Source organism: Verticillium nonalfalfae (assembly GCF_003724135.2).
Source record: "Verticillium nonalfalfae strain VnAa140/NRRL 66861 chromosome Unknown scaffold_14, whole genome shotgun sequence".
In the NCBI taxonomy this organism is placed as follows: Eukaryota; Fungi; Ascomycota; class Sordariomycetes; order Glomerellales; family Plectosphaerellaceae; genus Verticillium; species Verticillium nonalfalfae.
The window spans coordinates 68,237-79,707 of NW_021167239.1; the positions used below are offsets into that span (position 1 = coordinate 68,237).

The window sequence follows — 11,471 nt, forward strand, 5'->3', positions numbered from 1 at the left end:
AACAAGATGGTGTGGGCTTTAGCCGCCACTCCCCAATGCCGCCCTTCCCCACCGTCATTTTTGTTTCCCGATTGATGCCGCCACTCCCCGCGACGCTATACCGCCCAAAACTGACTATGAATGCAGTGTTCCCAATTCGGTTACTTCCTCCCAGGAGGGGCGACTACACAAATAGATTCTACTCTGGGTTGGTGTATCGATGAGTGAATGGGTTGAGAACCGAACATTCGATCTTCATGGAGTTGGTGTGGTTCCACTGGATCCTCGGCAGATGACACTGATGTAGCTTGGATTATTCTGGACCAAGGTTTTTGTTATAAAATGATGGTCACTTCTTCGGTTGGTAACTGAATAACCTTGAAGATTTCACTCGTTTGTGCTTGTCTAGCAGTACCCCTCTACCTAGGTCCCCTTTCCATCTCGCTGCATCAGGTTGTCCAGAAAGAGTCAGAGACTATGTCGGCAGACAACGCGAAGGCCCATACCTCGCTAACCGAAAGTCGCCTTGGAACGAAAGCTTCTCGCTTACTGATCACGCACGTCAATAAGCTTGAACTGGACGATGAACTGATCAGTATCAAGGAGTATGTACTGACGGATCTCGCTCATGCCGTGATGCTCACGCGTGCTGGCATCTTTGATGCTCAACATGGTGCTAGCATCGTCCAGGCCCTCGTCAAACTTCACGACAGTGATACTTATGCTGTACTTGCGCCTGACCCTGAGGTCGGCACTCTCGGTTTGCAAATCGAAAAGTACCTTGAGAAAGTGCTTGGCCCTCGCGGCCGCGATATTCAGCGCGGTCGCAGCCGCATCGACCAAAAGGCGACGAATTGGCGCCTCATAAACAGAGCGAGCCTGACAGATGTCATCCGAGAACTCGTCGATCTTGCGACTGAAATCCTAGCAACGGCGGATCGACACAGTGGCGTGCTCATGCCCGGGTATACCCACATGCAGCACTCTCAACCAACAACAATCGACCATTACCTCAACGCCTACTACTGGGCGGTGTCACGAAGCTTGGACCGTCTCTACGATGCTTACGATCGCTTGAATGTTTGCCCCTTAGGCGGCGCAGCCTACAGTGGCACTTCTTGGCCTATCAACCGTGATAGCACCTCGACCTACCTTGGTTTCGACCGTCCCATCCTGAACGCCAGAGATGCCGGCTTCGCGGCCATCGACATGGGTGCCGAGCTCGCAGGTGCCCTCGCCGCTACACTGTCGACCATCAGCCGTCTCGCTTCGGACCTCAACTACTGGTCCTCCAGCGAAGTCAACCTCGTGCGCATCGACGCCGCACTCTGTGGCACGTCGAGCATGATGCCCCAAAAGCGTAACCCGATGGTGCTAGAACGTATACGCGGCCTCGCTGGCGTCGCAGTGGGCTGGGCCGCCAGCCACCTGGGCGTCATGCATACGGCGACTTCCACCGATGTCGATCAGTCGTACGTCCACAATTTGCTCCCGGGACAGTGCGTCGAGACGGTTGGTGCCATCGCCCTACTGCGCGAGGTCCTGGCGACGGCCGAATTTGACGTGCCTGCCATGCGTATCTCGGCGGGCCAGCACTGGTCGACGGCGAGCGCACTGGCGGACCGCCTCGTTTCCTTGCGTGGTCTGAGTTTCCGTGACGCGCACGAGAGTGTTGCTCGTCTGGTCGAGGCGCATGAACGTGCTGGTTGCCGAGATGGTGAGCTGCGTGGCAAGCTCATCGACGATGCCTTCAGGCACGTCTTGTCGGAGTCCGATGTCAGAAGCATACTTGATCCGGTGTCTTTTGTTGAGTCGAGGATCAGCAGTGGGGGCACTTCTCCCAAGGCACGGCGTGAGCTCGCGGTGGCTGCATCGGCTGATCTTGCTGAGAAGAAGAGTAGTCTCCTAGCCCGCGTTGATCATGTTGATAGGGGACTTGACATTTTGCTCAAAGACGCACAGTCACTTGCTATCTATTCAAAGTAGGGCACGTTGCTTTGTCTGGTCATGAAATGGAAACATATCCACGTTCCACGAGACAGGCTGGTGCTTATCGTGATTTAGCACTTCAAACCTACATGACTGAAATGTTTCGGTAGGTGATGCTGCTGTCAGATTCACGGGTTCAATGCTACGAATTTGAGTCGAAATTCGATTGCACATCGCCAGGAAAGAAGAAGTCCACTGCAAATGCCCCAGCAAGGCGTACTCTCCAGGTGGAGATTATGAATCCATAGCCAGACGGTATGAGAACGGCTTCGTCTTGATAAAAGGATGTTATGACTCCACCTTGGGTATATTTTTACGCAAAGCTCACCACCGAAGCTTTGAAGCCCACCTAAAATGAGGTGTGTCAGCGTCCGAGACCATATGCGGTTGAGCATCCCGTCACGCATCGGGACCTCGATTTGCCACCTTTGACATGTGGTCCTGTCTTGATGTGCTGCTCACAATTAGGCCTGTGCATCTGAATCCTCGATGCTCATCACCCGATGACTTGCCCATAACCCCGCCTCAGAATAACGAGGCTGAGCCCATCAGGGGAAGGGGTGGGGTTGACGATGACATGCATGATGCTGACGACAAGACAGGGAGAAAAGAGGAGAGAAACAGAATGGCGGACAGAAACGTCAAAGGCCATGGCTGGCATGATGGAATGAAACCACCACACCTCCTTCACCAAGACATGAGCAAATCTTTCGTCATCGATGATATCGCAGACGCCACCATATGAGCTCGCGAACATCATAGTTCGAGACTAAGCAACTGAAATGAGGTGTCATACCTGTCCTGCTTGAACGAGCCTCAGCGTCCAGTTCAGCCATCGGTAGTTAGGTGCGCCAGCTGTCTGGTTCTCGGGATTGACTTCTCGGGAGCGACCAGTCTGTTGGTACCGGCTTTATCGAAATCGCACGGAAGAAACGTCCACCAGAGGAAACAGACGTCTTGCCACATACGACTAGCCTTACGATATTGCAGATCCACGGCATCACGATCCCTTGCCAAGCACGAAAGAACAAACGCGACGCGCAACCCAACGCGGCTGATCTACAATGTATCGCTACCCATCAATACAGCGGGAAGGCTGGATCTAAGCCCTGGGCGATCTCTTGACGATCCTCTCACCGGGACATCTGACGTGAAGAGCTCGGGCCAGCCTTGGGACCGATGCTCATCGGGGAAGCGGGCGAGCACGCGAAGATAACGAGGCCATTTTCACTTGGCTTTTCGCACCCCTCTCGACAGCCCTCGGACAACCGTATGCATGCACGCACAGGCTATCCTAATCACACAATGGCATCCAAGTCTCGCGAAATGATCGCCTACGCCTGCCTCCCGTCAAGATGCGAATGATGATCTCCGGTGTCCTGAATCATGAAGACCACAAGGCGTTGGTCCTGTATGTGATATCTTCAGCCAAGACGACCCACCATGCCGCCGAAGTTGCATTCCACACCGTTTTGTAAGCGCCCGCCTTAATTTTCTCTCCTTTATGCGAAAGCCATACCTGTCATCTCTAATGCCTGAGAAAAACGCCTCCTTGTCATATGTCGCAGTTTGACTTACAGCGCACTTGTCTTCCGGGTTGATGGTTTAACTGCCGACAGCTCTTTTCAACGTTTACGATTCACTTGCGGACTGGGGAAGTCAGCGGATAGAGTATCAATTTCAACGATGTAGTCTGAAGGTTACTGTTTGACAGCTCAACCAAGGTTGATTTGAGCTCAGCTTCCCGTATTTGAAGGAACTATGGATGGGTAGCGCAGTGAAGTGAATATATACAATGGTTCGAAGATGAAGTCCATCGTGCATTGCGGCCCTTGATGTGAAGCCAAAAACTAGGCTCCGTCACCTGCATTCTGGTACTCTCGGTAATGTGACAGGGCAGGCGCGCACGATGACTTGACACAAGGTCGAACTGCAGCCTTGCTAGACAGCAACCACGCCATCCAGCACGCAACCTGACTCCTGCCACGACTATCACGCCGGATCAATCGCGAATTGACATTGATTCGCAAATAAATTTCTGCAGCGTATTGGAATGTCTTGACTTACCCGTTGGCGAACCGCAGCGGCCTGTGCTCAAGCTTATCGAGGCGCTACAGAGGAAGTCCCGAGACACGGCAGAGTGCCATCAATTAGCTGGGCACCCAGCGTTCCAGTCCGGTGGCCTGGTAAATCAGAGCCGCAACACCAAGCTTCTCCCGGCATGAAGAAGTCTTGCTATCGGTGGGGCCGCACGGGAAAGCCCCCACGGCGGTTATACGCGTCGCCCTCGCGAGGGCCATGGACGTGGCAGAGTAGGGATCTTTTTTTGGCCCTGTCCACCGCCAGGCATCTGAGTGATGACGATCATCTCAGATAGCGATGAAAGGCGAAGTGATCGCCAAGCTGGTATGAAGGCCATTGCATCGAGATCTCCTAACCATCGATGTCCGGGAAGAAATGCCGTCCCAGAGACTTATCCACGTCTGATGTGGGTAGGCATCTAACCTATATATCAGTCTCGTCCATGAGAGTTCCGAACCATGTTAGCCTACTCTCGGCCATCCCGATATCTCACCAGTCGAACCTACAAAGACCGAGACTCTTTCACGACAGAGTCTAGATCGACTATCCGAGACCCGAAGTATCAAAGTCCAGACCATCCGCCAGGCCGGACCCTTCTCGACCATTCTTCACAACCTTGAGACAGAGACAACGACATCCAACACCAACCGAAATGCGCCAGACGCAGTCCAGGGAGCTTGCAGGCAGGCTGCGACAGCTGTACAGCTCAGCCCCTGATGCCGTCGTGACTTCTTCCGTCTTTCGCAACCTGGCCCAGGAGGCCAGCCAGGGCTCGCTGGATCGTGCCACTCTTCTCGCCTCCATCCCCGCCCCTCTCACGCCCTCTGATCGACCCCTTCAACTCTTCCATCGCATTCTCCTCGACCTTCCCGGCCCTTGGTCCACTTTTGACCTCATTCAGTGCCATGCTCGCCTCATCAAGTTCATGCCCGAGTCGGCCAAGGCGACTAGTGCTGGCGACTCCACTGGCCTGATCAAAGAAGTTGAGGATCTGATCAAGCAATCCTATCAGTCTTTCGCGCAGTTTCTTGGACACGGTTCCAAGCCGGCTCTGCGCTCGACCAAAGCCAAGGACTTCATAACACACTCCGGCCTTCATAGCTTCGTTGATAGCTTTGCTGTGCCTGTGAAGATTCAGAAGGGCAGGAGTAAGCCCGTTGTCGCCATTGCTCTTCCCAACGGCCCGTTGCTGGCGGCGGTCTGCATTGCGACGACGACTTACTATACCGCGTCCCCCATCAACCCGGCAGCTGGGCCAGTGCAGTTCCAGGCAGATGTTCTCCAGGCTGGCGCTGGATGCATTCTCACGACACCCGATGATTACGACAGGCTGCAGCTCAGCGACGACTGGGTCAGCGAGCATGGCATCGAAATCGCCTTTGTCGAATCAAATGGCGATGACATTCGGCTACAAGATATCAAGGGCCGGCCCTTGAAGATCAAACAGCCCAAGCCAAATCATCCTGACGACATCAGTCTCATCCTCTTCACCAGTGGTACATCTGGCACCAAGAAGGTGGTCCCGCTCACTGTCCACTCCATTGTCGCCGGTATTGTCTTCGTCATGGACTCGTGGGGATTGTCCTCCGACGATGTCTGCCTAAACATGATGCCCTTGTACCATGTAGGCGGACTGGTCCGCAACATCTTCGCTCCCATGTTCTCCGGAGGCTCCACTGTCTGCTGCGCCGCGTTTGACCCGAGCCTCTTCTGGGACGTCGTCGAAGACATCAATCCTACCTGGTATTACGCCTCGCCTTCTATGCACTCCGTCATCCTGGCGGAAGCCCCTTCAAGACCCAAGGCGCTCAAGAACAACAAGATTCGACTGGCTTGCAACGCCGCTGGCGGCCTTCTGCCCTCCCTCGCAGTTCAACTTCGAGACACGTTTGATTGCATTGTTCTCCCGAGCTATGGAATGACTGAGTGCATGCCGATCTCGACCCCACTATTGGATTACAAGCTGGACCGCCCTGGCACATCGGGCCTGTCCACTGGGCCCGAGATGACCGTGCTGGATTGGTCCGACGAAAAGGTCCGTCCCGGTGCCGTTGGTCGCGTTTGCGTCCGCGGCGAGCCGGTCTTCCACGGCTACCTCAAGTCCGATGGATCTCTCGACAAGTCCCCATTCAACAAACATGGCTGGTTCGATACCGGTGATCTTGGCTACCTCGACGCCGATGGCTACCTTTACATTACTGGTCGCAGCAAGGAGGTCATCAACCGTGGAGGAGAGCTCATTTCTCCCTTTGAAGTTGAGAATGCCATCATGGCTGCTGCCGGGGCTGTCGATTCACCCATATCAGGTCGTGTCACACAGGCTCTTGCCTTCTCCCTCACCCATGACGTCTTGCAGGAGGTTGTTGCCATCGCGTTGGTAACCCCCCAAGATAAGCATCGAATTGACCTCAAGACACTGCATGAGGCACTCCGCTCCTCGCTTCAGCAGGTCAAGTGGCCCGTCCTGATCACGTACATGGACGATCTGCCTAAGAAAAACAACAAAGTCCTTCGCATCAAGCTTGGAGAGCGTCTCAACATCCCGGAGATTACAGATGACGCTCCCTACCTAGCTAGGCATTGGACTGGTGTCTGCCCTCCCCCGGACACTGACCTCAAGATCCCGATCGCTTCCGCTCCGTGCGAGGTCGATTGCGGCGCTGTCATGGGGGTCATCCGATCTGCTCTTCCCAAAGACTTCCAGTCCCATGTTCGTGTTCACGAAGGAAACACTGAGGCTTTCCTCGCTCCCAAGGCAACAGCGAAGCATGTTGAACCGCTTGATCCTGATTGGGCTGGCCACATGAGGCGTTTTATCTCACTGTCTGTTCATAACTACATGGTTCCGAACAAGGTGCATCTGCTTGCAGAACCTTTGCCACGAGACCCCAATGGCGATGTGGACGAGGAGGCACTGCAGGAAATTCTGGACAAGCTCGAGGAAGAATCAATGGGTAAGCTGGGCGGTTCGACTGAAGGTCGTGTTCTTCAAGCCTTCGCCTCGATTCTCGCTTGCAGTGCTACCGATATTAAGCCCACCGCCGACTTCTTCGACCTTGGCGGTGACTCCCTGAGAGCTGGCAAGCTCATGTCGGCGCTTCGAAACGACTTCAACGTCAACCTGCCCATCAGCTTGATCTTCAGCCAGGGTACACCTAAAGCCCTATCTGCCCACATTGATGACCTGCTGAAGTCGGCACCCAGCGCGGACCAGATGGAGAGCAACACAGAAGGCTGCGCGAAAACCAACAGTTCGACAAATCCGTTCCTCATGTTGCTTCAGTTGTTTCCCTTGGTGGTTTTGTATCCCATGCGCCGCGCCTTCCAGTGGACTATCTTTATCCTCGCGCTCAGTTACACTCAGGGCTGGGTCACCAACATGTCGGTCCCCGGTCGTCTCCTCAACCTCACTGTCTCCATCATGTTCGCCCAGGTCGCCGTTCGGGCCGTCGCACCCTTCATCGGTATCGCAGCCAAGTGGCTCATCATCGGTCGTTACCGTGAAGGCCTCTACCCTATGTGGGGTCTCTACCACACCCGTTGGTGGATTGTCCAGAAGACTGTGTCCATCTGCGGAAAGGGTTTCTTCAACATGAACGAGTCTACCAAGCGTCTGTATCTTCGCATGATGGGCGCTCGAATCGGTAAGGGCGTAAAGGTCAACGGCACATCTCTCGGCGAATGGGATCTTCTGGACATTCGCGATGGTGCCACGCTTGGAAAGTGCACCTGCCGCCCGTTCGCCGCCGAGGGTAACACGTCAATGTACTTGGGTCGCATCGTCATTGGGGAAAACGTCTCTGTCGGCGTCGCCTCGATCATTGCCCCGGGCTCTTACGTGCCCGCCGACACTTGCATTGGTCTCAACTCTTCCAGCTGGGAGCAGCAGGATGCTGACGAGTCGTACCGCGACCTGACGGCCAGCCGCGCTCCCAAGCCTCACTGGGCCATGTCGATCTTCTTCACCATGCCCATCATGCTCATCGCCTGGTTCTTGGCACTGACTCCTTGGCTTGGCGGTCTGGTCGGCATGGTGCTCAATCAGCCAATGGACAACAACTCGCCTTTACGTGATATCCTCAACTGGTTTACCCAGCCCGAGCGTGTCGGCTATCACTACCTGGCACTTGTCCTGCGCACTATGTTCAGCCCCTACATTCTCTTCGGGTTTACAATCTTCATCAAGACCATTCTCGATGCCTGCTTCGGCAAGATGGGACCTAACCCTGTGGAGGGCCGCGGCAACGTCACTACATGGAGGGGAGCTCTCATGAACAGTCTCATGCCTGGATCCCGTCTTCACGACCTTACTGCCATGTTCGGCCAGCATTACGAGGCCACTTCGGTAGCAGTCCGTATGCTTGGTGGCAAGATTGGCAAGCGTGTCTACTGGCCCGGTACCGGCCCCGGCATCGGCGACTATCACCTGCTCGATATTGGTGACGATGTCGTGTTCGGCTCTCGTTCGCGTCTTATCACTTCCGACGGCAATGGATCTGAGAAGATTGTCATTCGTGACCGTGCCATGATTGCTGATCGCGTCACCTTGCTCCCTGGTGTTGAAGTTGGCCACAAAACTGTTATGGGCTCCGGTGCTTTGACCCGTCGCGGTGGCCGCTACGCTGATGGTGGTACCTACGTTGGTTCCAAGGGAGGTGACGCCGTCTGCCTCTCCTCCGGTTCCGACATGTCGGAGAAGAAGGAGAAGCGGCAAAGCCAAATCCACCGCGTTGCGAGTGACGCTACTCTCATCGAGACCCGGGAGGCGCCCTCAAAGAAGGCCCCTAACGTGTCCGACCATCCTATCATGGCCAGGGATTCTGACAGCGAGCACACGATCGTCAACCACGATGAGGCTTCCCCTTTCGGCCGCGCCTTCTACTTCAAGCTTGCTCCTTACAGAGTCATGGGCCCCTTTGCCATCTTCTGCTACTCGACTTTCATCACCGTCTTCACGGCTTTCTTCTGGAACGTGCCCAGCATCACCGCCATCCAGCTTGTCGATCGCATCACGCGCGAATTCGTCCCTTCGTACGGCACAGCAAAGGATGCTCTCATTCTGTACGGCATGGTGACGATTGCTATCTCGATCCTGACCACTCTGCACGCCATCTTCGCCCTTGGCATTGTCATTGCCGCCAAGTGGATGCTCCTCGGCCGCCGCACGCCCGGGAACTATGATTGGGACAAGTCGCCCTACTGCCAGCGCTGGCAACTCTTCCTGAACATTGAGAAGATTCGCCGCAACTGCTACCGTGGCCACGGCATTCTCGGACTTCTCACCGGCACCGAGTGGATCGTCCTCTACTTCCGCGCCCTGGGTGCCACTATTGGCAAGGACTGTTGCTTGTTCGCCAACGGTAACCCCAGTCTGATGTTCACCGAGCCGGATCTGATCACGCTTGGCGATCGTGTAACTGTCGACGATGCTAGTGTCGTGGCCCACATCAACACGAGGGGCAAGTTCGACCTCAACAGGCTGCAAATTGATGACAGGTGTGTCCTTCGTACGGGCAGCCGCCTGTTGAGTGGTGCGATGATGAAGAAGGACAGTTGCCTTCTCGAACATACCCTCATCATGGGTGGTGACGTTGTCGAGGAGGGATGCACGATGCAAGGGTGGCCTGCGGAGCGCTACTATGGAAAGCGCATCAACCAGGGTACTGGTCAACCAGACGGGGAGCCGAGCGATTCGGATGGCCTTCGCAGCGACGCTGAGACCATCACTGGATGAGTAATGGATGACGGCAACACGATAAATATGATTATGATGGGAAGTAAAAAGGAAACACCAGATTGCAAACAAAATATCGCAAGGAAGAAGGGGAAAAAGCCGTGCTGGTCACGCAACGGGGAGGATTCGCACATGCAGTTGGCCCGGGTAGCGTATCTTAGTTTAGTGAATTTAGTTTAGCAGATTGGATAATAACAATTGGTTTGTTTCAATACTCAATACTCAAGTCTTGCTACGGTGTCCCTGTGTTCCTGAACGGGTGCTGCTTTTTAGTCTTTGACCTCAGCGCCACGCTCGGTAATCTCTGAAGGTCTCCCTGCGATAGCCTGACGTTCTTGCTCGGATAGCATGATTCCGAAAAGTCGATCAAAGGCGGCAATCCTCTCATCTTCACCCTGAAGACTTGCGATGACATGCTGCTCTTTGCCCTTCCCATCGCCCTCTTGAACAACTTGACGCAACAGCAGCAGCGTCTTGTCAATCTGTCCATCCCCGCCGCGCTCGAACCTCTGCACGACGACAGTCTTGGCCCAAAGGCTCTGCGACATGTTATAAAAGTTGAGCACGTCAAAGTCGGCGGCGAGGAACTCGGTCTCGGGGAAATGGTACACGTCTTGCCAGGTCTCGTCTCGGCGCCCGCCGCGGCGCTGGGAGTATACCCAGACCTTCTGACCGGCGTCCTCGTGCTGCGGCAGTGTTCTTTGCTCGAGCCTCAGTTGCTGACCTGGTAGGCCGATCTGGACGACCCCGTGGGAGGGAATGAGTGCGAGTGGGGTGATGGGCCCGTCTGCGCCGTAGCCTACGTCGACCAGGTACTTTATGTTGTTGAGAGTCACAACGTTAGCCATGTGGCTCCTGGATAGGGCTGTCAGCTGCTGCTGCTTGTCACATGGTAATGAGGGCGAGCTTTGGTCCGAAGGAGGATGTGGCTGCCTTGACTCGCGCTCGAGAGGAACCCCGTCTCTCTAGGCGTTCAATGGTTCAGGCACGCCGGATGCCCAAACTCACTTACATTGACCGCCAGCTGCCGTCATGCACACCACGCGTCGCCATCGTGATACGGCACACGACGCCGTATACGGAGTATCCCAGACTGCGAAGGACGTGGCCGAAGAACGTGTTGTTTTCGAGGCAGTAGCCTCCGCGCCGTCTAGTGACTATCTTATCGAAGAGAGCAGCGGTGTCAAGAGAGATAAGTCTGTCTGGCGAGTAGTGGAGAGCCAGCGTCTCGAAGGGGACATGGACAAGCTGGTGATGGACAAGCTCGGTGAGGCGCGCAACGGGGTTTTGGGCGCTCTCGAGGGGTGATGTCAGACTAATACGAGCTGCGTATTGAGCCAGCTGCTCCCCTGAGTAGCTCTTGGCGGTCATTTGTGAGGCATCCCCGACGAAGGTGGTTGTTCTGGTGATGGAGATGGGAAAACCGCGCAATAGCTACCTCTTCATCAGCTGGCGCTGAAGTACGGCTGAGGCGCGAGCAAGCTAACGGTTTGTGGGACTAATTCGCCCACAATACTGATGTTATATTGGAAGTGTCCGGCGATGTTGTAAGTTCAAGTCACTACCATATAGGCATTTCAGATCGGCGTGGAAGAAAGTTTCGTTAAAATTTATCGCCTTCGCGGCATTAAGATTTACGTATCCGGAGCATCACATCTACGTACGGCGTCACCCAACCATCGCCACT

The 11,471-nt window shown here is 55.0% G+C and overlaps 3 protein-coding genes across 3 annotated transcripts; 2 read left to right on the forward strand and 1 right to left on the reverse strand.

Annotated features, from left to right (window-relative positions):
• Window positions 1-456: 456 nt before the first annotated feature.
• D7B24_001800 (uncharacterized protein) lies at window positions 457-1,965 on the forward strand (the record flags this gene model as incomplete). The annotated part of the gene is made up of 1 exon (XM_028636020.1): window positions 457-1,965. One exon carries the CDS (start codon window positions 457-459, stop codon window positions 1,963-1,965), a length of 1,509 nt encoding a protein of 502 aa, XP_028497782.1.
• Window positions 1,966-4,702: 2,737 nt separating this feature from the next.
• On the forward strand, window positions 4,703-9,784 carry D7B24_001801 (putative NRPS-like protein biosynthetic cluster; the record flags this gene model as incomplete). Its single annotated transcript, XM_028636021.1, has 1 exon — window positions 4,703-9,784. One exon carries the CDS (start codon window positions 4,703-4,705, stop codon window positions 9,782-9,784), a length of 5,082 nt encoding a protein of 1,693 aa, XP_028497783.1.
• A 269-nt stretch (window positions 9,785-10,053) lies between these two features.
• NAT1_1 (N-terminal acetyltransferase) lies at window positions 10,054-11,155 on the reverse strand (the record flags this gene model as incomplete). Its single annotated transcript, XM_028636022.1, has 2 exons — window positions 10,054-10,639; window positions 10,797-11,155. The coding sequence occupies 2 exons, from the start codon at window positions 11,153-11,155 to the stop codon at window positions 10,054-10,056; spliced, it is 945 nt and encodes a 314-aa protein (XP_028497784.1).
• Between the last annotated feature and the right edge of the window lie 316 nt (window positions 11,156-11,471).